This window comes from Sinohyriopsis cumingii, chromosome 1 (genome assembly GCF_028554795.1).
Source record: "Sinohyriopsis cumingii isolate HCF-2022 chromosome 1, ASM2855479v2, whole genome shotgun sequence".
In the NCBI taxonomy this organism is placed as follows: Eukaryota; Metazoa; Mollusca; class Bivalvia; order Unionida; family Unionidae; genus Sinohyriopsis; species Sinohyriopsis cumingii.
The window spans coordinates 8,830,443-8,847,098 of record NC_142961.1 but is presented as its reverse complement, the minus strand read 5'-3'; the positions used below and the strand labels follow the sequence as shown (position 1 = coordinate 8,847,098).

The following is a 16,656-nucleotide window of genomic DNA, read 5'->3' as shown; positions in this document are numbered from 1 at the left end:
TTTCTAAAACCGTATTTCCATGTTCTCGCGACTAAATAGTCAGAAACCGCGGAGAAAAGTAGTTATAGTGATTATCTAATGTAATTATCGACCTTGGAAAAAAGTTGCAGGGAATTTAGTCTTATAACATCCAACTGTTTTGTTTTGATGATGTGTGTCAAATCCGCTAGAGCTGTTGGGATCAAGAACATTATATCGATTAGAATTATTTAGTACTTTTTTATTCGATTTTTTTCTTCTATCAAATTAGAATCACTGTGTTTAGTCGAGATACCTGAGACATACACACAAAGCCTTGCCTTTAATCAACTCAAATAATTCACTAATTCCCTTTACCCTCTATTACTGGTATTGGTGGTTGTGAAAGTCGTTTGTTCTTCAATAAAGATCAAATTTTGTGAAAATTTAGGGAGTAACTTTTGCTATAAAATGCAATGAATAACATCTTAATAAACACACAAACAGGGTCATCTGGTTTCGTAAACGTAACATGATAGTATACTTATGACTTCAAATACCCCTCAAGGAAAAAGCAGACGACTTTCAATGAAGGCTATTAAAATTACTGTTCTTAGTACGAAGTCATTGGTACCATTCTACATTCAGCAATTTTCACTGCTTATCTCAAGTGGTAATAAGTTCAGTTTACTTTTAGGACATCGTATGTAAATAAAAGACTGCAATTTTTAAATGCTTGATAATCGAGGGTCTCGTTACGTCCTTACTTTTTAAACCTTTTGTTCTATAAATAAATCAAATAAAAAAACATTGTTTAAAAAATACCGATCTTTAAAATGTTTAAAAATCGAACGAAACACTAGACTTAAGTAAATGTTCTTCTTTGTATAAACGCGTATCAATTGATGCCTCAGTTTTTATTTGTGACAGGTCACGTCATCGCTGTCACTTCCGGGTATGAAGAATTCAAGCATGACTGATTCATCCGGTTTCGTTAAATAATAGATCATTGTCGTGTGCCCCAAACAGAAGAGTTTACAGATATACCACAAGACACCGTATTAATCGGACAAGATCTGCAATTAATGGCAGATACTGAGACAGATTACGATTACTAACATTTTTGCCTGGAGAATTTGAACTTTCAGAAAACAAAATTTCTACATCAGAGTAACCGAAAATTGTCAGGCAATAGTTTTGACATGTGATGAATCTTTACTAGATAGTATACTGGTGGAAATTTAAAAAAAAACAACACAACTATAACTAAAGATTATATATCTATGATGTCTGAACATCAACCTCTCAGAACTGTATCGGAAGAAAAAGTATTTCCCGACGTCGATGGCATATATTCGGAGCTTGGTAAGTCACACATATGTTGACACAATGTACTCACACAGTCTTTGTAATTCTAGGCAAATATCATTCACATGCGTGGTGGTTTTAATTCTTTACAATCGCTTTTTTGTTTTGCTAACTGCCAAGACAAAATGTTAAACGACAAATTACATAACATATATATGGAAAGACTGATATTTTTTCAAGCAAAGAGCACTATTATTTGATTTGGTTTCCCACAACCCAAAGGTGCATTTGTCTGGATTGAGATTGGCAGGAACACCTTGCAAATGTTTGGCATGAAGCAAAGCGTGAGGGTACAAACTTTTTCAGATTAATTCAAGGATGCATGAACATAGCAAATATTCTGACAATATTAAGTACACATCAATCATATTTAATGACATAATACCCAAACTGAGATACAGACATTCATGCAGATGACATGGAATGCTGGGATATTTTTGAGAATCTGTAGCTGACAACGCTTGAAGGAATTACTACTGTTTCCGTGTGTTGTTCAGCAAATCATATATGTCAAGCAATGTTAAATTATAATTACAATGTAACTAAAGAAAAGCCATTGCTGTATGTTTTAAACAGTTCAACCGACCAAAGCAGGGTCTGCGGTGGATCCCACGTCCAGCATCTATGAAGATGGAGATTCAAGAGGAAAGAAACAATGTCCTCCATCATTTAAACCTCCACCCCCACCAAGATCCGGTAAGACAATGATATGTCAAGTCACTGATAGTTTTATACAACCCCACCAATATCCGGTAAGACGCCCTCTACAATGAAATCTCCATTCACTTATTGTTTTAATCATCCTTTTTATCTTAATTTATTTGATTATGTTTGTGATTTGCTTTGAATGTGCTAAATTTAATATTATTTAATAAATACAAAATTTTGTCAAATCGAAGGGTACAACTCTTATTTCACGTTAAGGAACTCAATAAAAGCAAATCTGAAATATTCTACAAGTTTAATTATATGCCCGCTAGGTGCGAACTTACCGCGTGCTTGATTGAAAGGTTTGGACAAACAACATCGCGTGAATTCAATGATTGTGACATCAATCGGGACTTCAGTAAACGAATATAAGCAGAAGACTGTATCAAAAAGATTACAGCCTGCATGCAATTTACAAACTCAATACAAGGAAAATATATAAAATTTTCTAAATAAACAATGGAAGGAATGACATGGTATGAAACCAGAATATCATCTTTTATGATACGACTCCTCATTTTTCTCAATGTTATAGTTTGTTAAATCTCCAGCTAAACTATCATTATATACCAATGAATAACACATAGTTTGAACAATAGATTTTTCGACGATATGATATGGACATATATATGACCAAGTGGCGTTTTCCGATTCGCAAAAAAATAAAAAATGCAAAGACTACACTATCACGTGACAAGAATGCCCCGCACCCCAGATTTTGTGCAGATAACATTAATTATGTAATCTCAAACAACTTTAATATTCAATGGATGATAATTTAATAATCCGTACAACAAACGGTAACGTTTTAAAGCTAACTCAACTATCCACCAATTGCCACGTCGAAATGGAATAATTGTAACTTTTCTCATCGACTGCACAAAATGTAAACAGTGGAACAGTAAGGATGAGTTACAATGGTACATGCAATCACTTTTAGCAACAAAATGTTCCAAAACAAGGGAGGATCTAAATGACATAGAGTAAATCCCAACCTAACATTAAAAGAGGATCCAGATATTGGATAGCATATCCATGCATGCTGTCCAATATTTTGCTACGAATTTCTTTCTTACTCACTGGAAACTTCATCATGCATTGCGCTAATACTTTTAAAGCAGACGAAACCTTCAGTAATCTAAATGTCATATAATAAAACAATGAATTACTTCTGACTGTATATGAAGTATAAACTCCATCAAAAGACGCTGTTTGTTTCACAGCCAGATATGTATACAAAAATGTACGGAGGACTGTGTTCACTGTTAATGGGGTTCGAGTCGAGTAGGTTTGGAGGTAATAAACTCCTGAGGGCGAATTTGCCATGGGTTTTCCTTTGTGATTAATGAAAACCGAGATTTCAAAAGTAATAGTTTGTGTGATTGTTTTATAAAATATTACTAGGGGTTATAAATTGCAATATTTCCTAGCCGAATCATGTCTCAGAATGTTTATTCAAGCAGGACTACGCTTTGCAGTTTATTGTAAATAAATTGTGAGAACAACTACAAATAAAACAGCAGTAAAGATCAACTGGTTCGCTCAAATGACAATCTTCAGAAAACCGTTTACAAGTGGTGTAAGGAACTCAATAACAATGTTGTATATATTTTAATATTACCAGAACTATTATATAAATATTAATTTTGATGCCATAAAATATACTTGTAGTTGTCGACTTTTCAGCCATCTTTTGCTTGCAATTTCCCTCAAACTGGCAAATATTTCTTAGTCAGATATGTACTTGTGAAAAGCCATGTAACACGTTCTTTAATAATTTAGAAGTCGTCTGCTTCAGAGATAAAATGTACTATTTTTTATGGATTTTGTTGTGCTGAATTCAAATATGACATTTAAAACGATTGATTGGCTACTGTTTCCAAGATATTTAGGTTTTTAGATTTTACTGTGTAGATAGTAGAGTTTTGAGTTTTAATTATAAATTGTAAACCTAGGTCTTTTCATGTATTTATGGTTGTTCTACATGATAATATTTTACCTGTCCTGTTTATGTAACACTTATTCAGTATCTTCTCGGCGCTTCTTGGCTTGTCTCTTGTATTCATTAAATGGAGCATCTGTCACTGTCAAGCAATGGTCTGCAAGCATTGATTGCCTCCATTTTTCCTGATAGTGTTTCTCCATTCTTGCAATGTCGTAGTGAATTCGCTCGCCGTGCTCGTCGCTCACTGTTCAGCAGTTCGATGGAAACAAAACTAGATGAGAGTGCAAAAAATGCATATTTAGTGACATGTTGAAACCAAGGCGTTTGCATGCCTTGATGTTTTCCACCAACTCCCTGTAGTCGGCTGTCTTGTTGTTTCATAGAAAATTTGTTGCCACTAACTGGAAGGCTTTCCACGCTGTCTTTCCCTTGACACGCAGTGCATGGTTAAATGCATAAATTTGAAGAAGTTCACGAATCTGAGGACCAACAAAGACACCTTCCTTTATCTTAGTTTCACTTAGCCTTGAAATTGTTCCACAGAGGTACTTGAAAGCTGCTTGAGTTTTGTCCATGGCCTTGACAAAGTTCTTCATCAGATCCAGCTTAACAAGATCTTCCTTGATTCAACGAGTGGTGAATGCTGAACACTTTTCCTTCCAGGCTCCAATGACTGTCGGAGTGGCCAATTTTTTGATGTACGATTCTCCCACGACTATCCCATTCGCAGAGAAAACAGTAGTAATTTGTGTTTCCACTCTGCAGACCAATCAAGAGAGCAAGAACCTTCAAGTCGCCACAATGTTGCCACTGATGTTGGTCATAGTTTATGCACCTCAAAAGTTGCTTCATGTTTTCATAGGTTTTCTTGATATGGACTGCATGACCAACTGGAAATAAAGGCAAAACATTGCCATTACGCAGCAAAACAGATTTAAGACTAGTTTTCGATAAATCAGCGAACAGTCTCCACTCATCTGGATCATGAACGATGTTGAGGGCTGCAATCCCACCATCGATGTTGTTGCAGGCTACAAGATCACCTTCCATGACGAAGAATGGGGCAAGATCCTTTTGACAGTCACGGGACATGGAAACCATAACATCACCTGCTGTAGTCTGGAGTCCAACAGCTCTGCATTACTCTTGGATAGGTCCATATCCCTTACAAGGTCATTCAGTTCCCCATGTGTTATGAAGTGTGGTTCATAGGAAGAAGATGGGAGAAAATATGAGTCATGTGACATTGATATTTCAGGGCTAGAAGTTTCATCCTTCTCCTCTTCCCCGTCTGACTCAAGTGAGAATGATTCTGGTGCATCAGGAACCGGATCTCCTTCGTGGGGTACTGAGCGTATAGCTGATGCAATGTTTGGATAATGCACATTCCACCTTTTCTTCTTTGACACACCTTTCCCAACTGGAGACACAATGCAAAAGTAACAAGTGCTGAGATGATCTGTTGGCTGTCTCCAAATTATTGGCACTGCAAAAAGCATAGATTTTCCTTTCCTGCTCAACCACTGGCGAAGATCTGTCGCACAAGTGTTGCAGAATAATGTGTGGGGCCCACCTTTTGTCCTGATCTTAAATATTGCAGCCAAAATAAAGGTGATAGACTTTCTTAACAATAGTGGTTATACTGCACTTTTGTGATGCAAAAATTCACTTCACCACAAACATAGCAGAAGTTATCTGCATTTTTCAAACAAGAACGAGGCATATCTGCTCACTTAAGCTAACAGAAATGTGTCTCTTCGCAACAATGACAAATAAGAAAGCACGACACGATGATTTCCAGAGCTGACGTGGAGCTATTTGTTCAGCAGAGTAATGTAAGCTTAGTTATGATTGCATCATCCATGACTTCTAGGAACAACATGATGCAATTCATATCATGTATGCAGGGCCGGCGCTACCATATAGGCAAACTAGGCAGCCGCCTAGGGCGCTGATTTCAGGGGGGCGCATTTTTAATTTTTTTTGTTGTTTATAAATTTGGAATTTTATATTTTTCGGGGGGGGGGCTCCAGAATCTAACCTTGCCTAGGGCGCCAGATAGTCTGGCCGGGTCTGGCGCCGGCCCTGCATGTATGATACAATACCAGCTTCAGATTGCATCATTCAGTGTTTTGCCTAAAAAGCAAGTACTGTCCAAACCCAGTCCTAGATTTATTCATAGATCCAGCCAAAGATGTATTTGAGTCATTTCTGGTTTAAATTGAGATCCCTTCCCTTTATAGCTCACTTATCCTCCGCCATTCCCAAATCAAGAATCGTATATACTGACCCAGTATCACATCTTTAAAACTAGAGCCAATCAGCAATACTAATCATCATTTTCATTCTCAGAGACCTAGAATTAGTCAAGATTGACTACATTTATTTCGGATGCATTTTGGCTGTAGACCAGTGTAATTCAAGAGTACGAATGTTATAAAAGAGAAGTATGTTTTGAATAGTGAAAGGTCAAAACTAGAAAATAGAGAGAATACGTCTAGAAATGTCTTGAACCAAACTAGGAAAATCTGATCAAAACCAACATGCTATAACGAATATGTTAATATTCTCAATCGGTTTCGCATGCGAGATATGATACATATTGTAAAGACTAAATGAAAGAGCAGTTTTTATTGAAAACGTCATATTTACAAGAAGTCATCCAGTTTTATCACGCACCTGAAATGTTTGCCAATTGTTCATTTAATGCACGAAAATATACTTTTTTTGCACATAAACACCGGATGGATTGAGTTGATGGTTTGGATAATATATATATATATATATATATATATATATATATATATATATATATATATATATATATATATATATATATATATATATATATATATATATATATATTAAGCTTTAAGTGAAAAAAATCATAAGATTGTAATGAGAATCACGACTAATAAGGTAAATATAGTTCAGAATAAGAACCAATGAAATTAATATACATACACATTGCCATAATTTATCGTTTTCTTGATTGGAAGCCACAAATAATCCGGCATATTGCGACACTTGATAGTTATATATGGGTATACATTGTTATAAAATCAGTTTATTTTTATTCCAGTCAAAATACAGCAGAAAAAACAGACAACGAAACAAAAAGAGGTAATTTAAAATAATTTTTTTGTAATTTGTTGTTTTTGCCTTCATCACCTTTTTCGTCATCAGTATCATCATCATCATCACCGTTACTACAATAGCTTTGATGTGGTTAATCTATTACAGTGTATTGTTGGTTAGGCTTTTACTTCATTTAATAAACTTTTGTCAGGTAATGGACATTGATAGAAATGTCATTGTGACGTACCGCCTTGTTCATGTGTTCAATATAGAGTTACCTGATATAATTGTGTCTTTATTTTTTTCTTCCTCGATTCCTCCGCAATGTCGTTTTTTATTCTTCAGGTACTGCTTGTTTATTTGTTAAACTATCACTGCAATTTGAAATTAAGCCGGCCATGAAATTAAATCAACCTTGAAAGTAAGAGATTATATGGATAAGCAATATACACGTAATTTAATGTGCTGAGAGAGAGAGAGAGAGAGAGAGAGAGAGAGAGAGAGAGAGAGAGAGACTATGTATGTATGTATGTATGTATGTATGTATGTGTGTGTATGTGTGTGTGTATGCATGTATGTATGTATGTATGTATGTATGTATGCATGTGTGTGTATGTATGTATGTATGTATGTGTGTATGTATGTATGTATGTGTGTGTGTGTATGTATGCATGTATGTATGTATGTGTGTGTGTGTATGTATGTATGTATGCATGTATGTATGCATGTGTGTGTATGTATGTATGTATGTATGTATGTGTGTGTGTGTATGTATGCATGTATGCATGCATGTATGTATGTATGTATGTATGTATGTATACATGCATGTATGTATGACTGACTGACTCAGATCATCCTAAAAGTTCCATCACAAGTCCAAAAATATATAATGTTCCGAATGAATTAGATTATTGAAGGTGCTGATGTGCCAATAGTCTTGGATGAGCTAACGTTCCATGAATCGAGATGAATCACAGTAATATAATTCAGAATTTCCTGGGACGAATTCACAATAATTTTAAAATAGTGATTTAGTTCAAAATGCCAATAAGCACTTTGTAATTCCAGAGAATAATTTTTAAATGACTGATCCCTTTCAAATTTTATCTGAACGCACCTAATAATGATTTTAGAGACCGAAGTTAAAGTAGGAATAAATAATGTTGATGATAACAACCTTATATAAAAAGATCAAATGCGAAAAGATGACCAGGATGTCAAACAAAAATCAAATATTGTATAAAGGTTATAAGAGAGAGAGAGACAGACAGACAGAGGCAGCCAGATATATGAAATAAGTTTTTTATTACGAGAACACTCACACCTATTGATAATGTTTGTCTAAATTTAATTGTGAAAGCATGTATCAGTTAACAAAGAACTAATATATTTTTCATTGTTGTTATATTGAAATATATGAATTTTAAAATCCTTTCAAATTGTTATATTACATATTAACAAGTTTAGGAACTCAGAAACAATTATCGCATCATCCATCGACATTAGTACTCGAAAATGTTTCAACCTCAAAAGAAAGTTTTCGTCGATACAAAGTCGCACTGCAGTTATTAATGTACATTGTCAGCCTCGTGTTATTTCCTACCTTTTAGAGTACCTACAAACTGTATTGTCTAGGTATCCCTGCATCAGAGCTCTGAAACCCAGGAATGTAAGAAGAGGCCCAAGGGAAGTAACTTGGACGAAAAGAAGGCGGGTCTTACTAGGCAAGATTACAAACATATGAGCGAAGACGCCATTCTAGATGAGGAATGTCATGTAACATCCCCAGAATGCGCCAGTGTCAAAACAAAGGAAACTTCAGGGTTCGGAAATAACTCAGATTCCACAACTTTATTACCAAATAAAAATATCAGACATGACTTCGAAAGAATATCTCAAATGTCGGATGCTGTTAAAGAAGCGTACATGACAGAAAGATCTACAAAGTGTAAACGAGACAAATCTGTATGTACCAAAAAGGAAGAAACAATGATAATAGAGAACATTAATATGCAAGCAGCATCTGTCAAGAGAGAAACGACGACTGCGAACGACATTGACAAATCTATGGGATCTGCCGAAAAGGGAGTTGACATTATGCGTAACGTACACATTAAAATTGATTCTGACGATGATGAAAAAGAAAGCGATGAAGCGGGATACGTGCTAATGGGATATGTTGGAACAAAAAAGGCGACTGCACATGTTATCAGTCCATCAGCGAGAAGACAAGCAACACCAAAGCCATTTAGATCGCTCTCAAAGAGGCAGCTTGTCAGACGCCTGGAAGAATGTGGGCTAAAAGACCTGGCAACTGTGTGCGAGAATGAGAAATTGGATGGACAATTTCTTGAGGAACATGTCAGTGACGAGGACCTGATGCAAGATCCGTTCCTTCTGACACGTTTCCAAATTAAAAAGCTAAGGGCAATTATTGATGGATGGAGACCGATCAGCGACTTATCGAACGATGTCAACACCGGCAGCGGTTGAGTGGCTTCATACTTAACAAACATAGAAAGTATACCGTTGGTAAAATTGTTTGTAGGTGCTTTAAAACAAGATCAAGGTATGAACATCTACTCACTGATGATTAGAAAGCGTTCTATTCCAGACAGTATACTGAGCAATTCTAATGTACACCGTACTTTAGTAGCGTAGTAAAATCTAACTAGGGAATAAGGTAAGGCTTGATTAACTTTACGCCTGTTCTACGTCTCTTTTTGATATCCATTCCAAAGTTGCTTCTGACGTCTGTGCCATAAGCATGCCAATTGCATATTTTTATTTTATATTTTTAAACAATGAACATTTCAACAAAATCTAATGATTGCCTGTTTACTTATCAGCGAACAAATATTTTTCGGAATAAAATAGTTGTAATCTGTTTAATTTAAATCATATTTGCATGTCGTTACCCAAAAGAGACAACAATCGATTTAAGTGAGATGACGGTCTGGGTTTATTGACCTATTTCAGCCGTTAACATTAGCATAAAACTAGAAAATACAAGCAAACTTTTACGTTAACATTTCCGACAGCAGTATGAGATTGTACGCATCACGTTCGCAAACATCGGTCAGGGGAAAGAGATGGCTAATTCTTCGATAATCATGTTAGTGGTGAAGCCCAATGTTTCGGAAGCTTCAACATTAAGGGCTCAAACTATCACGTTTTCCTTGGGCACAAATTCTTACGCTTACGAAGATAAAACTAATTGATGCAGTAGACTGTCAAGTAAAAGTTAACGTAGGTTTTGTAAATAAATGTCTCGAAGGTGAGAAACTGGTAAAAGTACTTCAGCAATCTCGTACCCAGAAGGTACAGATTAATGTTGTCCTGCTGAAAAGCAAACGAGTCAAGTCCTCATAAGTATACAGATTGAATTTATCTACATGTTATATACTCTAATAAAATCCTGGGAAAATTGTAAAAAGAAAAATTCCAAGCGGATATGTTAGCAAATGACCCAAGCTAAAAATATTGTATAACGTATCAAATGTCACCGAAGATAACAGCCCTTCAGTCAACAAGAAGTAGCGCGAATCCCTAAGTCTCTTCAAGCCATTTGATAACACGAAGGGCTAAAACGGTATATTGAACATGTGCGGGCTTTGGCGATAAGAAAATAAAATTAATTAGTGTACAGCGGCTCAGCCTTATTCAGCAGGTACATATCTTAGATTTGGAAAGTTCTTCAGATGATACTGTCTTTGTAAAAAAATAACCTTCCACAAAAATGTATTTCCCATACCGTTTAATCCATGCACTGGTTGAATTTAATATTTTTGTATCACATTTAGAAGTATGTATGGCATTATATAAAAAGTGGTGACCTAACAAAAACTTTTGTTTCAACTCTGTTTCTAAAACTGCTTACTAGTGATAGAAGAATATTGAGGTATTTAACTGAGATTTACTTTTCCTTGATATTTTACATGGTATTTCTGTTGTTACGGTGTCTTTCACCGTATAATTTTCATATAGGAACATATATTTATTTCTTCCATGACAAATTACAATGTAGACAAGCGATTTCATTATCATATCTTTTATACTATATATATATATATATATATATATATATATATATATATATATATATATATATATATATATATATATATATATATATATATATATATAGTGCAAATGCAGGAAGCATGTTTCTGTCCCGTACAGAACACTAGTGTGACATTATTCGTGTTATAGCCATCACAGGAAATGCAGAACATACTAAGAGGCTATGGCCAAAATAGAAATGAATAATGTTGTTTTCGATGAATGGCATGAATACCCACAGTATAAACAAAAGAGGCTTCTCGAAAGCATACGACGTTGTGGACATATATATATATATATATATATATATATATATATATATATATATATATATATATATATATATATATATATATATATATATATATATGGTTTCAAGACTGTACCAAAGATTATTATTAATCATTATTAAAACAAGAAAATCACGAACAAAGATATTAACAAGCCCCGTTTTAAATGAATTAAACATTTTATACAATTTGATCGAAATTCGTTCTTATGTCTGTCTTTCCCTCCTTTACCTCTGTCTCTCACTCTCTCGATTGCAATAAAGGAGAAAACTGTGGAAATCAGTAAATCAGTGTAATGACAAATAAAAAAGAAATTGATCCGGATGAAAACGTTGAACTTAAACTTACACCAAGTAACCCAGAAGAAACCGATGGTAATGATGAGCAGCAGGGAGGGTGAACAGACCAATTTTTGAGCAAGTATTCTTTGAAAATAAAGCTTCCTACGAAAAAATGAAATACAAGGTCAATAACGCCAAACGTACGCATCTAACCGACCGAGATTTTCTCTAATTGGGTTAGCCCATTTTGTTATTTTATTGTTGACGCTTGTGTTTTCAAATTTGTATGCGTGTTCGTTCACCCACCCGGACAGGCAATATTTGTCAGGGTTCACCCTCCCTGCTGCTATCTCGTAACCGAAAATTATGTCAAGACCTACACGATATCGCGACCGAGGATAAATCCGTGTGGGGTAGCTTGTGCTCGTGGAAAGAAGTTTTTGAACTTAATCATATCCATATCCCCTAAACATCAAGTCTGATGAATATTTCGCAGAGTATGAGTATCGTCTCCATTAAACACAACTAAAATATTACAGTTATCTCTGATCACTTTAGGTATTTGTGTATATCGCTGAGTAACATAAATCACGTCTATGTTTTTTGTGTCTGTCTCGAGAAAATATCCGAGCTTGATTTGATTGTTTGTCCAGCATCACATCATCATATACTACGAGATTATTAATAAATTCACCGAGGTCACCCACAGATGGGGCTTCATCAATATCGGTGATAAAATCAGTAATATCATTACCATCCTCGTCCAACAATTTTGCATTTTTAGTAATATTTTTGAGTACATCGTAGCATCACTGATCATCAACAGATGGTGCCACTAAATATAATTTGTCTAATATATCTCACTTGAGCCATCTCATCATCACATTAAGCAACAATCCGTCTTACCAGACCCAGATGGACCTATGACAATTGCTCTGATAGAATTTGATAGCGCTGGATGATGCTTTACTGGCTCTTGATTTCATGTCGCCGAGGAATCAATAACATCCATGTTATACAAATATGATAAATAATATGAATCTATATTGTGTTCGATGAAGAGCATCCACCCCCACAAGTGGATTAAAAACAATAATAACAAAAATAAAAAGCGGGCACTTACAGGCAAATGTATGAAATGTGGTATAAGCAAATACAGATTTATCTCCGGATACAAAGTGTCTGGTGGTGATAAAATTTATTCACTGGAAAATTTACCAGGAGCTCCTTGGGCTAAATACCCAGGAGAAAAACATCTTCCTGGATATAATTATTGTGGTTCAGGAATCCGACTTGATATCCGACCTGACAAACGAGACCAACCAAGACCAGGAGAGTATACAATAAATGCGATTGATCTAGCCTGCCACGTTCATCATGTAACGTATAAAAATAAGGATTTACAGTAACGACATATTGCAGACGTGAAAAGGATTCACTCGTTAAATTCCATTTTTGTTTTAAAAATCTCTCAGTAAAAATAAAATCTGCTATGGAAGGTAAACTAGTATTAGGGGCCGGTAATTAGTCGACCGATTATTATTATTATTATTATTATTATTATTATTATTATTATTGCAGGGGTAGAGCAGCGATTAGTAAACTTGCTGAAGAAGCAAATGTCACATGTTCTGTTGCTGAAAATTGGTTAGCACGACAAATGAAATTCATCAAGCAGATATTTCGTTTTTATCACATGATAATATTAAAATTGGCAGACATCAATCATGCACATACAAATACGCGTTGAATGTCGTTGACGTTGCAAGTAGATATAAAGAAACAGAACCATTATCAACTAAAACAGCAACTGAAGTTGCATCTGCTTTTGAACGAATGTATCAACGTTGCGGTCTACGATGGCCGCGGCTGATATAGGTTGATTATGGCAAGGAATTTCTTGGTGCAGTATTATCTCTGATGAAAAAACATAACATCAGTATCAGACGATGACATACCGCAAGTTCATCGCGATCAGGCAATTGTTGAACGATTTAATCGAACACTTGCTAAGCGATTATTTGGATACCAGAATGCGAAGGAAATAATTCAGAAAGACAAGAGATCTCGTGAATGGGTTGTAAGACTACCAAGTGTGATAGCTGCGTTAAATAATGTAATTACTCGTGCAATTTCTATGAAACCTACCAATGCAATCACAAAACATATATACCAATACAACGACATGGCTCCTTCTCAAAACAACCAGTACTAGGTAATGTGACTGTAAGATATCTATATGAACCTGGTGAACTTGAAGGTGTTATAAAAAGAGCAATTAATCCTATTTCGAGTGTGACGAGACAAAATTTCCAGCGTGATAAGATCCGCGGGTAGTGCTGCAATCTACATACTCTATTCAACTGCTCCTCAACGTGGATTTGTACGTGAACAATTACAAGTAGTTCCTGAAGACACACAATTACCACCGCGTTCATTTTTATGGACTAGCGCCTCGACGTCGATTACATTCAAAGCAGGTCAGCGTAATATTTTCGCTTGTGTGACCAAGACTACTATTAAGTCTATCTACGGTAAACTGTCTTGGATTATTACGTGAATACTGCCACAACATTACTGTGTTACATCTCGCACAATGATTGTTCTGTTGTTGTTTCAATGTCATGATAAATTCAGCGTCGAGATCAAAGTAGCGTTTATTTTTGTCACACTGTTTATAACTAATTTCTTTCTTACTACATCGTAGTTAATTTTATGAGTTCAATTATTATTTTCTGTGTGAAGTCTATGATAACCCTAAGCAGCTGAGATATTCTTTTGACCCGAGACACTGTGAGATAAATTTGACCATTCAATACGATCATCAACAATTCAAATATTATTATCAGAAATAGTTAATCCTTGTGACAAATGAATTGCTATAGCATATTCTAGCGTCCATGGAGTTTAGTCCATTGTTAACGCGCTCTCAACAACACTTACAGGAACTAAAACAATATCATTGAACACAAGATTTTGTTTACTACCACAACCTGGAATTTCAGCGTCGATATTTTGCTGACGAGTATCTGCTGGGCGATAACACAATTGTAAGGCTAGATTTGAACATTTTTCTTTATGTAACAGAAATAATTTTTGTTAAAGTGTATCATGAACTATCTGCTGGCAACTATCAAATCAGCATGACTCCATACATTCCAAAAATCATTCATTGGAGTTTCTGAAATTATCTCACGCATTATTTCACACTGAATTTTATTTGGTTATAGTCTGAATAATTTCTTAAGCCCTCTTAATTCTGGATCAAGCGCTCGATGATCATCAGTTATCTCCTTATAATAACCCACAAACTTTTTCAGCCATTCATGTGAAGACAATCCAACAAAAGGTGGCGGTTGACCATGATCGCCACACATGATAACAGCAGTATATTTTGTCAACAACCAATCAAGAAATATCTTTTATGTCTCTATTTATTCTGATTGAGATTTTGTTATTCGTATTTATTTTCATTCAGATTATAATATTTATTCTGATTCGGATTTAATTTACTCTGAAAATAATACTTATGTTTTATTCAGAAATATTTACATTTTTTATTTTGTGAAATGATTGTTATTGTTATTATGTAATTTTCTGTTTTCAATAGGATTTTCATTATTTTGTGTACCATTTATCCCAGCAAATTATAAACTCACTCCCATTCTTATTATTTTTAGTAACATTTACCCCAAGAAATTAAGTGTGATCGATGATCACAATTTTGAGTATTATTTACCCAAGCAAATTCGATAATAAGTGAAGATTGAGATTTTTTTATTTTATTCTGATAATAATATTTATTATGTATGACTTTGTCAAGGTTCTGTACCAATTACCTGAAATCTGACAGATCAGTAAAAAATAAATTCTAATATAATATATTTATGAAAGTGTAATCTGCTATTTTTTCTGCTTTAAGTCTGGTTTCTTACAATTTGGAGTAACATCCATCAAATTATAAAATCTGACTGATTTTTGTTATTTTGAGTATCTTTTAACCCATCAAATTATAAAATATAACTGCCTTGACTTTGTCATGGTTGAGTACCTGTTACCTGAAATCTGATCGAGAATCAGTAAAACAAATTATGTTACAATATATGTTATTTCCCCTGATTAGGAATGAGGATTGAAAATGAATCATGAACGTGAAGATCTATGAAAAGATCTTTATGATCTTACATGCAGATTTATACTTAGAACTTCATATCGCAAATGAAGCAATTGTCCGGTTTGGTCAGTAAGTTTGAAATGTATACTAAATAGAAGCGGATTATGACATCGTAGATAAACCATATTAACGGGTTCTATGCATCGGGATGCTTGAGGCCTAAATGTATATTAAATATTACCCAGTTGAGCCTGACGGGATTTTTCAAGATCTATTTGATAGCTCGCATCAGTTGTATCACATACAAGATTGACTGCGACCGCTGATGTTATATTTACAATTCCTGGCGAAATATGCCTGCCACCGCTGTATGGATTATTGTTATACTTGAGAATATTCGAAAGAGGGATATTTTTCTCCATGCAACAATAATTATTGGGTGGTATTTATCGATGATATCGCTGACGTTTTTTTCTTTTAAAAAAAAATTCGTCAGCGTTGAATCCTGGCATTATTAATGTTGGTAGTTCTGTTTCTGTTATTTTATAATGTCTGGTAAATAATCGTTTTAGTGTCGTTGTAGGTGGGTTTCTATCAATGAATTCATCACCTAGGGAAATCGTTGTTTCAATGATAGCTTTACTGATATATGTAAGGTCTGACGTAACCTGCTTTATATGTTGTATTGTTTCAATGATCTGTTGTTTTATGTCGTTATTGTAGTATTGTGTTACGCTGGAAAATAAATTTCGTAGGTCACCATGTACACGTGCGTGCTCAGGTTTAATGTCGTCATGAAATGATTTGATAAATTTTTCATCGATGAATGGTCTATCATCGTCATATTTATAT

General features: G+C 34.8%; 1 protein-coding gene across 1 annotated transcript; it reads left to right on the top strand.

The window, feature by feature from the left end:
* The first annotated feature begins 938 nt into the window (after window positions 1–938).
* Window positions 939–11,367, top strand: LOC149806392 (uncharacterized). Its single transcript, XM_089973486.1, has 4 exons — window positions 939–1,323; window positions 1,903–2,022; window positions 7,062–7,102; window positions 8,693–11,367. Exons 1-4 carry the CDS (start codon window positions 1,242–1,244, stop codon window positions 9,548–9,550), a joined length of 1,101 nt encoding a protein of 366 aa, XP_089829612.1. The 5' UTR covers window positions 939–1,241; the 3' UTR covers window positions 9,551–11,367.
* The last annotated feature ends 5,289 nt before the right edge of the window (window positions 11,368–16,656 follow it).

Bases quoted from the DNA above. Each gene is read 5' to 3' on its own strand.
- LOC149806392 (XM_089973486.1), top strand. From the start codon at position 1,242: ATGATGTCTGAACATCAACCTCTCAGAACTGTATCGGAAGAAAAAGTA. The intron at 1,324-1,902 runs GTAAGTCACACA...TGTTTTAAACAG, and splicing joins TGGCATATATTCGGAGCTTG to TTCAACCGACCAAAGCAGGG. The intron at 7,103-8,692 runs GTAATTTAAAAT...TGTATTGTCTAG, and splicing joins AGACAACGAAACAAAAAGAG to GTATCCCTGCATCAGAGCTC.